The sequence below is a fragment of the Narcine bancroftii genome, chromosome 1, assembly GCF_036971445.1.
Source record: "Narcine bancroftii isolate sNarBan1 chromosome 1, sNarBan1.hap1, whole genome shotgun sequence".
Classification (NCBI taxonomy): Eukaryota; Metazoa; Chordata; class Chondrichthyes; order Torpediniformes; family Narcinidae; genus Narcine; species Narcine bancroftii.
Window position 1 is genome coordinate 5,731,150 of NC_091469.1, and position 15,005 is coordinate 5,746,154.

General features: G+C 37.6%; 1 protein-coding gene across 1 annotated transcript in view; it reads left to right on the forward strand.

Annotated features, from left to right (window-relative positions):
* Positions 1 to 15,005, forward strand: part of pmpca (peptidase, mitochondrial processing subunit alpha) — a 47,675-nt gene that overhangs the window by 16,108 nt on the left and 16,562 nt on the right. Inside the window, exons 4-5 of the mRNA XM_069919843.1 lie at positions 274 to 356; positions 14,075 to 14,169. Of these exons, the coding sequence (XP_069775944.1) occupies positions 274 to 356; positions 14,075 to 14,169 (178 nt within the window). The remainder of the gene's footprint in view (positions 1 to 273; positions 357 to 14,074; positions 14,170 to 15,005) is intronic.

The following is a 15,005-nucleotide window of genomic DNA, read 5'->3' on the forward strand; positions in this document are numbered from 1 at the left end:
CAATACATTAGCTCATTTTTATTTCCTGCCTTTTTGACCAAAGCTCAGTCATTTCCTTTGGTATTTTTAAATCTAAATTTTTTAAATGTAGACATACGAGCCCATGCCACACAGTTATACCCAATTGATCTACAAATCCTGGTACATTTCGAACATTGTTTTTAATAACCTTAGCAATGACATGAGAGTTTGTATGTTGGTCACCTTGTGTTAAGTATCTGACATGAAATGGAGCTATTTAAATTCATAACTGGCTTTGTATTTTGTTTTCAGTCTACAGCACAATTTGGCTCTAAGGATGAAATTCTCCTCACTCTGGAAAAACATGGAGGGATCTGTGACTGCCAAACTTCCAGGTGAAATGCAACACAGATGTCACGAATGTTGTGTGACCTCATGGATTTTGTGTGTGCATGTGCCCGAATAGGACCATCCCAAGTAACAAGTTGCTGAGTGCAGTGCATGCAAACCGTGTTGAGTTCATGCAAACTGCATTCATCTCAATTGATTGGTTCAAAGTGCAATCCTAACTGATATCAGGGTAGTTGTGAGGCATTGAGGTTGGTTTTAATGCTCTTTGTGCTGAAGGAGGAATCTGTCAGAGCTAGTAATTTTGAGCTATTTCCCTACCAAGGCTATTGGGATTAGCTTTTACGCTTCATTGATAGCTAGATGGGCAATTTTGATGAAATAGAAAAACCTCACTCCACCTACCCATCTTCATTGGTTACAGGAGATTATGTCCTTCCTAAATTTAAAAAAAAATCAGACATAATGTAAAGGTGAACTTTTATAAGATGTGGGGCCCATTCATAATTTAAAGAATGAGGGTTTTTTTTGGATGCTCCTGAGCAGCATTGTCTGGTTTCCAAATGTCATCCTTCATTTCCTATATATATTAGATATGCAAGTTTGCCTTGTTTAGAGCGAGGGTTTTGATTAATGGGGTGGGGGGGGTTCTTTTACCCTTTTTGGTTTTTTTTCAATATTTTCATATAATGGGTTTGATTGGGAAGGGCACACACAATTTGTACTATGGATGATCAAAGTTTTATTTGAAATGTACAAATTATCTGTCTTTTCTTATATTCCAGCTTGTGTATTAGATCTATATGAGTGCATTTTTTTCTAATTGAACCCAATAAAGATATTTAATAGGAAAAGGATCTGCACAGTAAATGGTAGGGCCCAGAGATCTGTTGCAGTGCTGAGAAACCTACCTGTACAGGTATGTAGGACCTTGAAAGTGGCAACACAGGTAGATACGGTGGTGAAAGAGCAGTTTGGCACACTTGCTTTCATGTTTAGGACATTGAACGCAGGAGCGATAACGTCGTGTTACAACTATGTAAGCCATTGGGGAGATCTATCTTGGAGTATTGGGCATAGTTCTAGTCACTCAGCTAAAGGAAAGATGTCATTAAGCCAGAAAGGGTGCAGAAAAGATCATGAGGATGTTACTGGAATGGAAGGGGTTGAGTTATAAGGAGAGGCTGGATGGGCTCTGCTTTGTTTCCCTGGAAGGTAGAAGGCTGAAGGGTGGCCTTGTAGAGGTTTATAAAAATCATGAGGAATGCAGAGATGGTCATGTCTTTTTCTCAGGTAGGTAAGTCTAAGGGCAAAGATTTAAAGTGAGAGGGGAAACATTTAAAAGGGATAAAAGCGTGGAACAAGCTACCGTAAGAAGGTGTAGAGGTGGGTATAATTACAACATTTAAAAGACATTTAGACAGGTCCATATATAGGAAAGGCCAAATGAAGACAAATGGGAGTAGCTCAAGTAGACAAGGTGGGCGGCGTGGACAAGATTGCATTAAGGGCCTATTTTTGTGTATAAAACTTTATTACTAATGTGTCCAGATTTGTATGTGGACTTAATTGGTTAAATGTAGTCAATAATTGGGCAGCACGGTTAGCACAATGCTGTCACAACGCCAGTGACTTGGGTTTGAATCCGCTGCTGTCTGGAGGGATTTTGTACGTTTTCCTTGTGTCTGTGGGGGTTTCCTCCAGCTGCTCCAATTTCCTCCCATCGAAAAACGTACAGGGGTTGTAGGTTAATTGGGGTATTTGAGCAGCACTGACTCATGGGCTAGAAGGGCCTGTTACCAAGCTGTATGTGTGTCTAAACTGAAATTAAATAATCAGTGGAGAAACTCAGCAGGTGAGGCAGCACCAATCGGGCATGTGAATTTTCCGCATTTCCGTGTTTTTAAAATCCACCTCTGCGGTTTGTCAGTGCCCTCCCTACCTGGTCTGACTCCCTCTGCTCAATCCATGCAGTGCCAGGATGTTGTTCTGGCAACTTTGGCTGCCACGTTTCCTGCAGTATAGTAGCAGCGGCACATCCCCATGAATTCTGCCCCCCTTGGTTGCAAAGCATTTTTTTTTTAAATTTTTAATTTTTCACACCATAAATCACATTAGCCATGATATACACTTATTCTTTTTCACACATATACAGTGACTTTTTCTCCCTCCTCCCAAGCCACCCCCCCACCCACCCCTCTCATCCATTTTAGGTATACAATCTAGGTTGCATTAAACCAGTCAGACAATGTTGTCATTCAACAAAAATACACCAGAAATTCTACTGAGTCCATTCTTTTCTTTCCTTCTCCTTCCATCAACTTAGGTAATGTTTGTCCCCGGTAGGTTTTCGCTATTGTATTTAATGTAAGGCTCCCATACTTGTTCAAATATTTCAATATTATTTCTTAAACTATATGTTATTTTTTCTAATGGAATACATTTATTCATTTCTATATACCATAGTTGTATTTTCAAATTATCTTCCAATTTCCAGGTTGACATAATACATTTTTTTGCTACGGCTAGGGCTATCTTAACAAATCTTTTTTGTGCATCCTCCAAATCAATTCCAAATTCTTGGTTGCAAAGCATTTTTGATGTGTTGCAATGTCATACCATTTATGCCAGTGGTGCTCCCTTGAGTTTTAACCCATATCTTGAAAAGCACGTGTGAAGAAATGCTCAGGAAAGACTAATTGTTTTTAAAAGGTTAGCTGAAGAAAAACCCCAAATAATAGATGAACATCAGGGCAAAGAAATGGTTATGTATTTAGGAAGTAACTTTCTGAGGAGAGTAATATTTTGTGAAAATAGCTTTACTTAGCTACTGCATGTGCTAAAATAATTTTATGATTCTGTTCCATATAATGGAATAACAAATTGATGTCCAATGAAAACTGCAGCAGTGCATTGCTTGAGTAATTTATCTTTCAAATTATTACAGGCATGTGAATTTTCCATAATTCCAATTGGATGCAAGTTGGGCAAGGACACTGCTTGGCATGCTAGGTGACAGTTATTGGCGAATACTGTTTGGAGTCAGGAGAACCAGATACTCTGGTTTGAGCATAGATCTAGCAGGTACTGCCTGGTGATCTGGAAGTAGCTTGGAGTCTATCTACAGATGGTAGTGTCAGTCTGATATACTGTGCTCATTGTTAAAAAAAAACAAACATTGATTTTATTGAAAATGACTAGTTTTTTTTTAATGGCTTGAAACTGGTAATTTTGTGTGTACATTTTCAGAAATTTTCCAAATTGGGGGGAGCGTGGCGTGTTGGCGTAGGGAGAAGATGTGGAAAATGCCTCTCCTGGCAGAATTCATTAATACTCTACATTTAAAAAAAAAAAATTAAAGTATTAAATAACTTTAAAATTTTTCTAGAGGTCTTAAAAGATGGCTGCAAAAAAATCTAGACCACAAACTGCAAAAAAAAAAGTTATAACTGAAGTTACTGTGATGGAAGAAACTGGGCCTACCTTGAAGACAGCCTCCGATCCTGGTTCCTCTCCAGCCTTGTTCTTCAGAGGCTCCACGGGTAAGAATCCAAACTCCAATGCCACCTTCTCAGGGAGCTGGAGAAGATGGCGCTGAAGCATGGAAGAAAACTACAGAACTGATTGTGGAAACAACGCGCATGCGCGGGACCTTGCACATGCACACTGCGGAAGTGATCAAGTCGGAGTCTGTGGACCCGACTTCCTCTGTGGTTGCAGGTCAAACAAGGGCTAAGCAGAAAGCCCGTTGGCAATTTCAACCATTGGCAACAAAGAGGAGGAAGAGGAGGTAGGAGTGGAAGAGAAGAGTCTTGTGCCACAATCACAGGAAGAGGAATCTGAAGAAGGAGGAGACCAATGTATTCAAGATAAAATGGGTGCACATTATGTTACCCCAAAACTTCTTGATCCACCTATTTTTGAAAAAAGGATTCAATTAGTGAAAAAATGGATGCAAAATTTGCTGAGGTGAAAGCAGATTTTACTACTCAATTGGGAGCTATTAGAGAAGACATGACAAAGTGTAATGAAACTTGACAAAATTAAAATTAAAGTTCAAAAATTTGAAGAAGATTTTCAGGAATGTCATTTGGAGGTAGAAGAATATAAAGATGATAAAGAGGATTCTTCTATGGCGTGGGAAATTCAGAAGAAAGATTTATTGCAAAAAGTTGATATGTTGGAAAATCAGAGTAGAAGAAATAATGGGAAAATTGTTCGTCTGCCTGAGGACATTGAGGGCACTAAATCCAGTACAATTTTTTCAAAATTAGCCGCCTGAAGTTTTGGGACCAGAGAATTTTCCAAATGGTTTGGAACTTGATAGAGCTCTAAGGAAAAAAAAACATCCGGGACATCCGCCATGCTCTATTTTGATTAAATGTTTACGTTACCAAGATGGAGAAATGATGGAGAAAAAGCCAGTGAACAACAAAGCCCTTTAATGATCCAGAATAATAGAGTAATCTTCTATGCAGATTTGAGTAATGAGATTGTCAAAAGAAGAAAATAATTCAATCCAGCAGAGTCATTTTTGTGGAAGAAGTGATATAGATTTGGTTTTTGATATCCAGCAGTTCTTAGTTTTTTATGGACAATTTCAAGTTCAGTTTTTTGCTCATGAGTCTGAAGCTGGAATTTGCTTATTGCCTAATATTAAGCAGAATGGAAGACAATCTTATGTGTCTCAACACGTGGAAGGGGATCAAGAAAAATTGAAAGGAGGAGGAGTCACGTGATGGAGTAGTGACCGGTAAGGAAAACCAGCCCTCTCCAGGAAAATAGGAAAAAAGTTAGGAAAAAGCAAAGCATAACAAAAATAGAATATAAGAAATAGAAGATAAAGATACAGAGAAGAGAAAGAAGATTGCTTCTAAGAAGGAGAAAATAAGAACAATTGAAAAAAATAAGTAAAAAAGTCGCCGGAGAAGAAAGAAGGCCTTACCTGCACAAAGGAACAGGACGCTGTGGTAACGAGGAGCGCCCGACCCTCGGTCAGTGCCTGCCCTATGGAGTCGTGACCCACCAGCCGGTGCACTACAAAAATGGCTCTCGAGCTAAACAAAAGTGCGCAATCAAAGGAGAAAGAGGACACTGGTGGGAGAGGGGCTCAGCAAAGGAGTGGGCTGTCACAGAGCGAACAGCTGAGGGACGCCGGACACCAGGGCTCTCAGCTGGAGGATAAGGAAGACGGCAGACGTGGAAGATAGACGCAGGGAAGACCGACAAGAAGACCAGCGTCAGGAAGCACAACAGATGAGCATCCCAGGAGGGGAGGACCAGTGACAAAGAGATGCAAGCAGCTCATCAGGAAAAACAGAAGAATCACAGACACAAAGAAGAGAAGAAGACACAAACACAGATACAGACACCAAAGAAGAGGACCAAGATCTTCTTCACAGAGAAATAGAAGGTAAGACAGATGGACAAAGAGAAATAAAAGGTAAAACTGATGAACAGAATATAGATAGTCTTTTTTGAAGAACAAATGAGATCACTAAAATAATGGTTATCATGAGAGTTTAATGCAATTAAAAGGAAAATGAAAAGAACAGAAGATGAAATGCAAAGGTTAGAACTGGTAATGACAGAAATAGGGAAAAGAGTAGAGAATGTGGAAGAGTGGGAAACGGCTGTAGAAATGGAAGTAAATGTCAAGAAAAATTGAAAGAAAGTGACAAAAAAATTAAAGAGACACAAGATTTGTTATCTCAGAAAATTGATATGTTGGAAAATTATAGTAGGCGAAACAACATAAAAATAGTGGGCCTGAAGGAGGGTAACGAAGGCACAGACATGAAGGAATTTTGATAAGGATGGATCCCGAAGGTCCTGGCAAGGACAGAAATGCAGGAAAAAATGGAAATAGAAAGGGCACACAGAGCATTAGCTCCGAAACCACAGGCACATCAAAAACCAAGATCCATCTTAGTAAAATTTTTGAGATACACAACAAGAGAAAATATACTGGAACGGGCAAGGAATAAAGTTAGAGAAGATAATAAACCATTGGAATAGAAGGGTAAAAAAATATTTTTTTACCCAGACATAAGTTTTGAACTCTTAAAGAGGAGGAAGGAATTTAATACAACGAAATCAACTTTATGGAAAAAAGGTTACAAATTCATATTAAGAAATCCAACCATGCTTAAGATATTTATACTGGGGAGCGAAACAGACTATTCTCAGATGCAGAGAAAGCGCAAGAATTCACTGAACCTTTGCAGGACAGGAAAAGAGATGAAGAGATGTAACAAGAATGAAGAACGGTGATAAAGTATATATAAAGATGTAAAACAATGTATATGTAAAGAACTAAAGAGGGAAAAGAGAAGGGAAGGAAGGGAGTAAGGGGGAAAAAAAGGAGAGAGAGCTTTGTTATATGTGTTTATTTTTTTAAAAAGTGTTTTCTGGAGAGGGCTGGGTAGAGGGGGAATAACCGTCACTACAAAATCAGTTGACGCTGCAAACAAGATCGCAATCCAAATTAAAAGGGGAGTTGTGGTTACCCGGCAAGGGATATGGGGAAACTCAGAGAGGGGGGGGAACTTTTGGGGTTAAGGTATTCGTGGATGTGGGAACTGCAGGGGTACTTTATGACTTAAATGTGTTGTCGTACGTTAAGTGTAATAAGAGAAAACTAAGAGATGAAAATGGGGAAAGGTAGATGGAGGTGACAGAGGTTGAAAAGAGGTGTATGCAAGATAAAATATGGCCATGTTGAACTATATGACTATAAACATTAATGGAATATTTATATATATAATTTTTTTGTTTTGTTACTCCCCTTAAGCCTCTTCTTTGGCTGTAGGGGTGGGAGGGTGGGATGGGTGTTAATGCAATTTTTTTTGGATTATTTCTATACTGTATGTTATGTTTTTTATTTTTTAAATAATGTTTGAAAAAAATCATTAATGGAATACATAACCAAATTAAAAGGAAGAGGCTATTAAATTTATTGAAGAAGGAAAAAATAGATATAGCATTTGTGCAGGAAACGCATCTAACTGAAGCGGAACATAACAAACTAAAGAGAGACTGGGTAGGACACGTAACGGCAGCATCCTATAAATTCAAAAGCTAGAGGTGTAGCCATACTAGTTAACAAAAATGTACCAATCAAAATAGAGGAGGAAATAATAGATCCGGCAGGGAGGTATGCAATGATAAAGAATCAGATATACTCAGAATTTTGGAATTTGGTCAATATATATGCACCTAATCAGTGTCAGAAGGATCAAAAGTTTATGGAGGATATTTTTTTGAAGATTGCAGACACACAAGGAAATATATTGATAGGAGGGGATTTTAACCTTAATTTGGACCCAATGTTGGATAAAACTGGACAAAAAGACTAGTAAAAAGAATAAAGTAGCCAAATTTATGCTTAAATCAATGCAGGAAATGAAACTTATGGATATATGGAGGAGGCAACACCCAAGAGAGAAGGAATTTTCATATTATTCGAGTAGGCACAAAACTCACCAAGGATTGATATGTTTTTGTTGTCAGCCCATTTTCAAGGGAGAGTTAGGAAAACTGAGTATAAAGCTGGACTACTATCAGATCATTCACCTCTATTATTAGCAGTAGAACTGAAGGACATCCCACCAAGAACATATTCTTTGGCTTGGCTTCGCGGACGAAGATTTATGGAGGGGTAATGTCCACATCAGCTGCAGGCTCGTTTGTGGCTGACTAGTCCGATGCGGGACAGGCAGACACGGTTGCAGCGGTTGCAAGGGAAAAGTGGTTGGTTGGGGTTGGGTGTTGGGTTTTTCCTCCTTTGTCTTTTGTTAGTGAGGTGGGCTCTGCGGTCTTCTTCAAAAGAGGTTGCTGCCTGCCGAACTGTGAGGCGCCAAGATGCACGGTTTGAGGCGATATCAGCCCACTGGCGGTGGTCAATGTGGCAGGCACCAAGAGATTTCTTTAGGCAGTCCTTGTACCTCTTCTTTGGTGCACCTCTGTCTCGGTGGCCAGTGGAGTGCTCGCCATATAACACGATCTTGGGAAGGCAATGGTCCTCCATTCTGGAGACGTGACCTACCCAGTGCAGTTGGATCTTCAGCAACGTGGATTCGATGCTGTCGGCCTCTGCCATCTTGAGTACTTCGATGTTGGTGATGAAGTCGCTCCAATGAATGTTGAGGATGGAGCGGAGACAACGCTGGTGGAAGCGTTCTAGGAGCCGTAGTGATGCCGGTAGAGGACCCATGATTCAGAGCCGAACAGGAGTGTGGGTATGACAATGGCTCTGTATAAGCTAATCTTTGTGAGGTTTTTCAGTTGGTTGTTTTTCCAGACTCTCTTGTGTAGTCTTCCAAAGGCGCTATTTGCCTTGGCGAGTCTGTTGTCTATCTCGTTGTCGATCCTTGCATCCGATGAAATGGTGCAGCCGAGATAGGTAAACTGGTTGACCGTTTTGAGTTTTGTGTGCCCGATGGAGATGTGGGGGGCTGGTAGTCATGGTGGGGAGCTGGCTGATGGAGGACCTCAGTTTTCTTCAGGCTGACTTCCAGGCCAAACATTTTGGCAGTTTCCGCAAAACAGGATGTCAAGCGCTGAAGAGCTGGCTCTGAATGGGCAGCACATAGATGGAGGTTAAACTCCATGCTACTTAAAAGACAGGAATTTAGGGAGTTTATTGAATGCCAAATTAAAACATTTTTGAAATAAACACAGGATCAGTGAAAGACAAATTTATATTATGGGATGCAATGAAAGCCTTCATTAGAGGGCAGATAAAAAGTTACGTGACTAAGATGAAAAAGGATTACAATTGGGAAATAGAGCATTTGGAAAGGGAGATAGTAAGTACCAAAAAGGAATTAGTAAAAAGGGATGATATAACAAAAAGGAGAGAATTGGCAGGCAAAAAAAGGTGGAGAAGAACATAATGAAGACAAAGCAAAAGTATTACGAACTTGGAGAAAAAACACATAAAATATTAACCTGGCAACTTAAAACAGAACAAGCTAAAAGAATGATACTGGCATCAAGGAAAAAGGACAACAAATTACATATAATCCAACAGAGATTAATGAAAACTTTAAGGAATTTTATGGATAAATGTATCAAACTGAGAATGAGGGGAAAGATGATGAAATAAAAGAATTTTTAGCTAAAATTGAACTGCCAAAATTGCAAGAAGAGGAACAAAACAAACTAATAAAACCATTTGAAATAGAGGAAATACAGGATATATTAAAAAAGCTGCCGAACAATAAAACACCAGGAGAGGATGGATTTCCAATAGAATTCTAAAAAACATTTAAAGAGTTATTTATTCCTCCTCTCCTGGAAGTAATGAACCAGATAGAAGAAACACAAAACTTGCCAGATTCATGTAAGACAGCAATAATTACAGTAATACTAAAGACGGGGAAGGATCCATTAACACCGGCATCATATAGACCAATATCTCTACTTAATTCAGATTATAAGATAATAGTGAAATTAATAGCAAACAGATTGGCCGATTGTGTACCTAAAATAATAAAACAAGATCAAACTGGATTTATTAAGAAAAGATGAACAGCAGACAATATCTGCAATCTTATTAATCTAATCCACGCAGTTCAAGGAAATAAGAAACCAACAGTGGCTGTGCTTTAGATGCAGAAAAAGCCTTTGACAGAGTAGAGTGGAATTACTTATTTAAAGTATTATATATATAAATTGGATTAACGCATTGTATAATGGACCGTTGGCGAAGGTAACAGTAAATGGATATGTATCGAGTCACTTTAAATTAAGTAGGTCAATTAGACAGGGATGTCCACTATCCCCCTCATTGTTTGCCTTAGCAATAGAACCTTTGGCATAACTAATAAGAATAGAAAATAAAATAAAAGGGATAAAAATAAAGGAGAAGAAGTATAAAATCAGCTTATTTGCAGATGACATCTTAGTAAACCTAACCGAACCAGAGGTATCAGTAAAAGAATTACATAAGAAATTGAAGAAATATGGAGAAATATCGGGGTACAAGATCAATGCAAATAAAAGTGAAGTTATGCCAATAAGTAACGCAGACTATACAGAATTTAAAAAAGAATCACCATTTAAATGGCAAGCACAGCAATCCGATACCTCGGGATCAGGTTAGATAATAACTTGAGTCACTTGTACAAACTAAATTATCAGCCACTAATAAAGAAATTGCAGGAGACTTAGAACATTGGAAAGAATTACTGCTAACGTTGATAGGGAGGGTAAACTGCATTAAAATGAACATGCTCCCAAGGATACAATACTTATTTCAAACATTACTAATTCTCTTAACAGAAAAATTCTGTGTTGAACTAAAGAGAATAATAAGGAAATTCTTGTAGAAAGGGAGGAATCCAAGGGTAGCGTTAGATAAATTAGCAGAGAGGTATAATCAAGGTGGTTTGCAGTTACCAAATTTTAGAAATTATAGAGCTGCTCAATTAAGGTATTTATCAGATTTTTACTAGACCAGGGAAAAACCAGACTGGACTATGATCGAACTAGATAAAATAGGGGAAAAGGTACCGCAACATATAATTTATAAGTGGGATGAAAAGCTGGTGCAATATAAAAACTCACCAGTACTGCATCATTTACTTAATACATGGAAGAAGATCCACTTAGAAAGGAAAAAAAACGAATAATCAAATACCAAGATTACTATTGACGCAAAATCCGTGAATCACTTTTAAAATAGACAACCTTTCCTTTAGAGAATGGGAGAGAAAAGGAATCAAAAGAATAGAAAACTTTTTTGGGAAATAATTTATTAATATTTGAACAGTTGAAGTACAAATATGGAATAACTCATGGTACAATGTTTGCATATCATCAACTGAAAGCTTATTTAAAGGAAAAATTGGGAAACAGCTTGAAGGAAACAGCTTTGAATATGTAATTACAGACAGAATGATAATTAAAAGATTTATAACCAACATGTACATTAAACTGCAAGATAAGGAAAATGAAATAAACTATAAACCTAAGCAGAAGTGGGAAAAGGATCTAAATATTAAGATAAAAAATGAACCATGGGAAAAGTTATGTTCTGGAACTATGAAGAATACAATAAATTCAAGGTTATGCATGATACAGTATAATTGGTTACACAGGGTATATATTACTCCTCAAAAATTTAAAAAATGGGATTTAACATTATCGGATAGATGCTTTCGCTGTAAGAAGGAAATGGGAACAACATTACATGCAACTTGGGCATGTATGAAAGTAAATACGTGTTGGAAAGAATTAAATCATATACTAAATAAAATTACAAAAAATAACAATCCAAAAAAACCAGAGATGTTTCTTTTAAGTAACATAAGAAGTCGAGAATTAGGCTTCAAATTGGATAAAGTGCAAAAAAATTCATTATGATTGGCTTAGCGATAGCATAAAAAATGTATAATGTCATCTTGGAAAATGGAAGAGTGCATGAGTATACAGCAATGGTACATGAAAATGAATAAATGTATTCGATTGGAAATAAAATAACATATAATTTAAAAAATAAAGTCACAATGTTTGAACAAATTTGGGAACCATACATGGAACATTTAAGAGAGAGCTTACCTATGACTTCCATCCCCTAAAATGAGAATGAAAACAATAAGTAGACAAAACGACTAGATTCAGTGTGTAATAAATAGATGATGCATTTTTCTTGTTTATTGACCTTTGTGTGAAATTATTGTTTTATGATTTTATTGTATTGTATATGTTGAATATTTATGGGTATTGGAGGGGGGGTGTGTAGAGGGGAGGGAGGGAAAGGGGGAAAATAAAGGGGAGAAAAGACCACTGTAAATTTAATGAGAAACATTTGTACATATTTTGATTGATATGGTTCATAATGTGAAAAATAAAAAAATTATTTAAAAAAAAAAAAGAAAAATCGAAAGGAGTGATTCCAGCAGGAAGACAGCTGACTGAGGTTCAGGTTGAAATCGATGATGATCAAGTTAATAGAGACTTTGAAGAAGCTTATCATACTTGACTAATTGAAATTAAATTCTGATATTCTGTCTGGGGGAGGCGAATTCTCTTTTTTTCCACTTTCCTCTTCTGAGGCCTTGCGCCACAAGTGGCGAGAGCCACTTCTCATTATTAAGGTCGTTAGTGCTGACCTAATTGGCGCTTTTGGGGTTTTTATTTCTCTTTTTTAAACTTTTAAAAAATTTTTGGGGTGATGTTTTGAAAGTTGGCTGTGGAGCTGGGACGGCCCAGGGTGGAGAGCAGAGGAGAGTTGAGTATTTTTTTTTAATTAAATTATGGTAACACATAGTTTGAATTATGTAATGTTTAATGTGAATGGGCTCAATAATCCAATTAAAAGCAAGAGAGTTTTAGCCCATATTAAGAAGTTGAAAGTAGATATTGCTTTTTTACAGGAAACCCATCTAACTGAGAAAGAACATCAAAAGTTAAAGAGAGAATGGGTTGGTCAAGTTATAGCTTTGTCTTTTCATTCTAAAGCACGAGGAGTGGTTATTTTAATTAATAAAAACTTGCCATTTAAATTACAATCAACAGTTATTGATCCTGTTGGTAGATTTGTGTTGGTAAGTTGTAAAATTTATTCAGAATCTTGGATTTTTATGAATGTGTATGCTCCTAATTTGGATGATTAAAACATTTATTTGTTATTTTTCTTTATTTGGCACAAGTAAATGGAAATGTAATAATTGGTGGAGATTTTAATTGCTGTTTGGACCCAATTTTAGATCAATCTACAAAATCTTTAATGAAAACAAAAATGGCTAAAAGAATATTGACATTAATGGAAGATTTAAATTTGGTCGATATTTAGAGGAAATTGAATCTGAAAGAGAGAGATTATTCATTTTATATTTTAAAAAAAAATTCCAAATGGGGGTTGCTGTCCCCCCATCTCCCCGCTGTACACCTCGTGCTGCGCCCCCAATCCCCTCACTATACATCTCATGCAAGCGCTTGGCTCTTTCCCTTTTTTTGACCTCACTCACATGCCTGACCAATGTTGCCTGATCTGTTGCGTTCCTCCAGCAACTCTGCTGAACCTCCAGCATCTGCAGCTTTTTTGTTTCTCTAATAATTAGATAGTCTTGCCCCTATGTACATCAATTGTTTTCAATTCTAGTATATGTTTGAGCCACATTTTATTGTCATACATATTGACCTATCTTACAGGTCACCTCACTTTTTCCTAATTTTCTTTCTATTTTTAATCCTCATCATTATGGGGCCTATATATGTTATCAATTTAAACTCTCTAGAGGGGAATAAAAGTAGCATGATTATGTGGAAGGACGTGGGTTGAGATGGAGGAGCTGCTGGATAAGTAGAGATATTGTATGTTATGGTTTTGACAAAAGACTAAGTCACTGAGAAGAGAGCTGGATCTAGAGCTACAAAGTTGCACTCGGAGCCTTGTTTGCTATTGCTATTGGCATACTTGGAATTTTCGGTGCACCTTCACGCGAAGGAGAGAGACACCAGATCTAAGTCGTAGAATGGAGAGGTAATGAGATTGAGAATTGGAAGGGTGATCGTACTGTGAGGAGTATTCATCATGCCTGCTCTTGCACAAGGTGTTGGAGAAGTACAGCCAAAAGTCCCGAGAATTGATCTGCAGAACATGGTCAAGGGTAGAGGAAGCCTAGCAGGGAAAAGGTGATATGGAGGTCAAGTGCATGCTTTTGAGCTAGAATGGGCCTTTTGGGCTGAGTGGAATGGATTGCATAAACTTTCCAATCAGGCTCTAAATAAGCATTTATTTATATTTTTATTTCAGGGACACCACAATGTTTGCTGTTTCTGCAGAGGTGAAGGGCCTGGAGACTGTGGTCAATCTGCTAGCTGATGTGGTACTTCAGCCAAGACTAACTGGTAATAAAAGTTGATTTGCAATTCTGGATTTCATGGGAAGGTTAATAGCTGTGTTCTGAGATCCTGGAACTAATTTTTCCACTCCACAATGTGGTTAGTTCACTGAAGCAATTCTTTTGAATCTTCTCCAATGCCTCTACTGATGTTGGGACTGGATGGTGATTGGTCGGTGTACACAAGGACTGCTGTTTTCTCTCTTGCCTGATGCATAGAGACTTTCAACTCCTCATGATTTCCCTAGTGACTTGGATTCTGCAGCGAACATCAACACCCTATGTCAATTATCTGGGAGGGGAGTTACAAAAAATGTGGAATTTTGGAATTATTGCTCTGTTCAGATTTGATTAAAGATCAAAACTCTTTACATCAATTCTTGGATAATCTGACTATTCCTTCTTTTTCTTCAGAGAAACTATTAACTCTTTGCAATCCAATAAGGTCCCTGGTCCTGACTGCTTTTCAGTGGAGTTTTATAAATAATTTTCCCATTTATTGGTACCTCATTTACATTCTGTTTTTACTCCATCCTCAGCTACTGGAAAGTTGCCAGAATTTTTTTATGAAGCCTCATTTTCTCTTATTGCTAAAAAGCATAAAGACCCCACTAGACTGTTCCACCTACTGACCAATCTCCCTCTTAAATATCGATACCAAGATACTGTCTAATATTTTAGCTCATAGATTAGAGAATATCAAACCTTTAATCATCACTGAGCATCAAACTTGGTTTATTAAAGAGTGTTACTAACAATATCCATTGTTTGTTAAACATTCTTTACTCTCCCACAGTTTCGCCCTCTGAATGTGTTATTTCCTTGGATGCTGAAAAAGCTTTT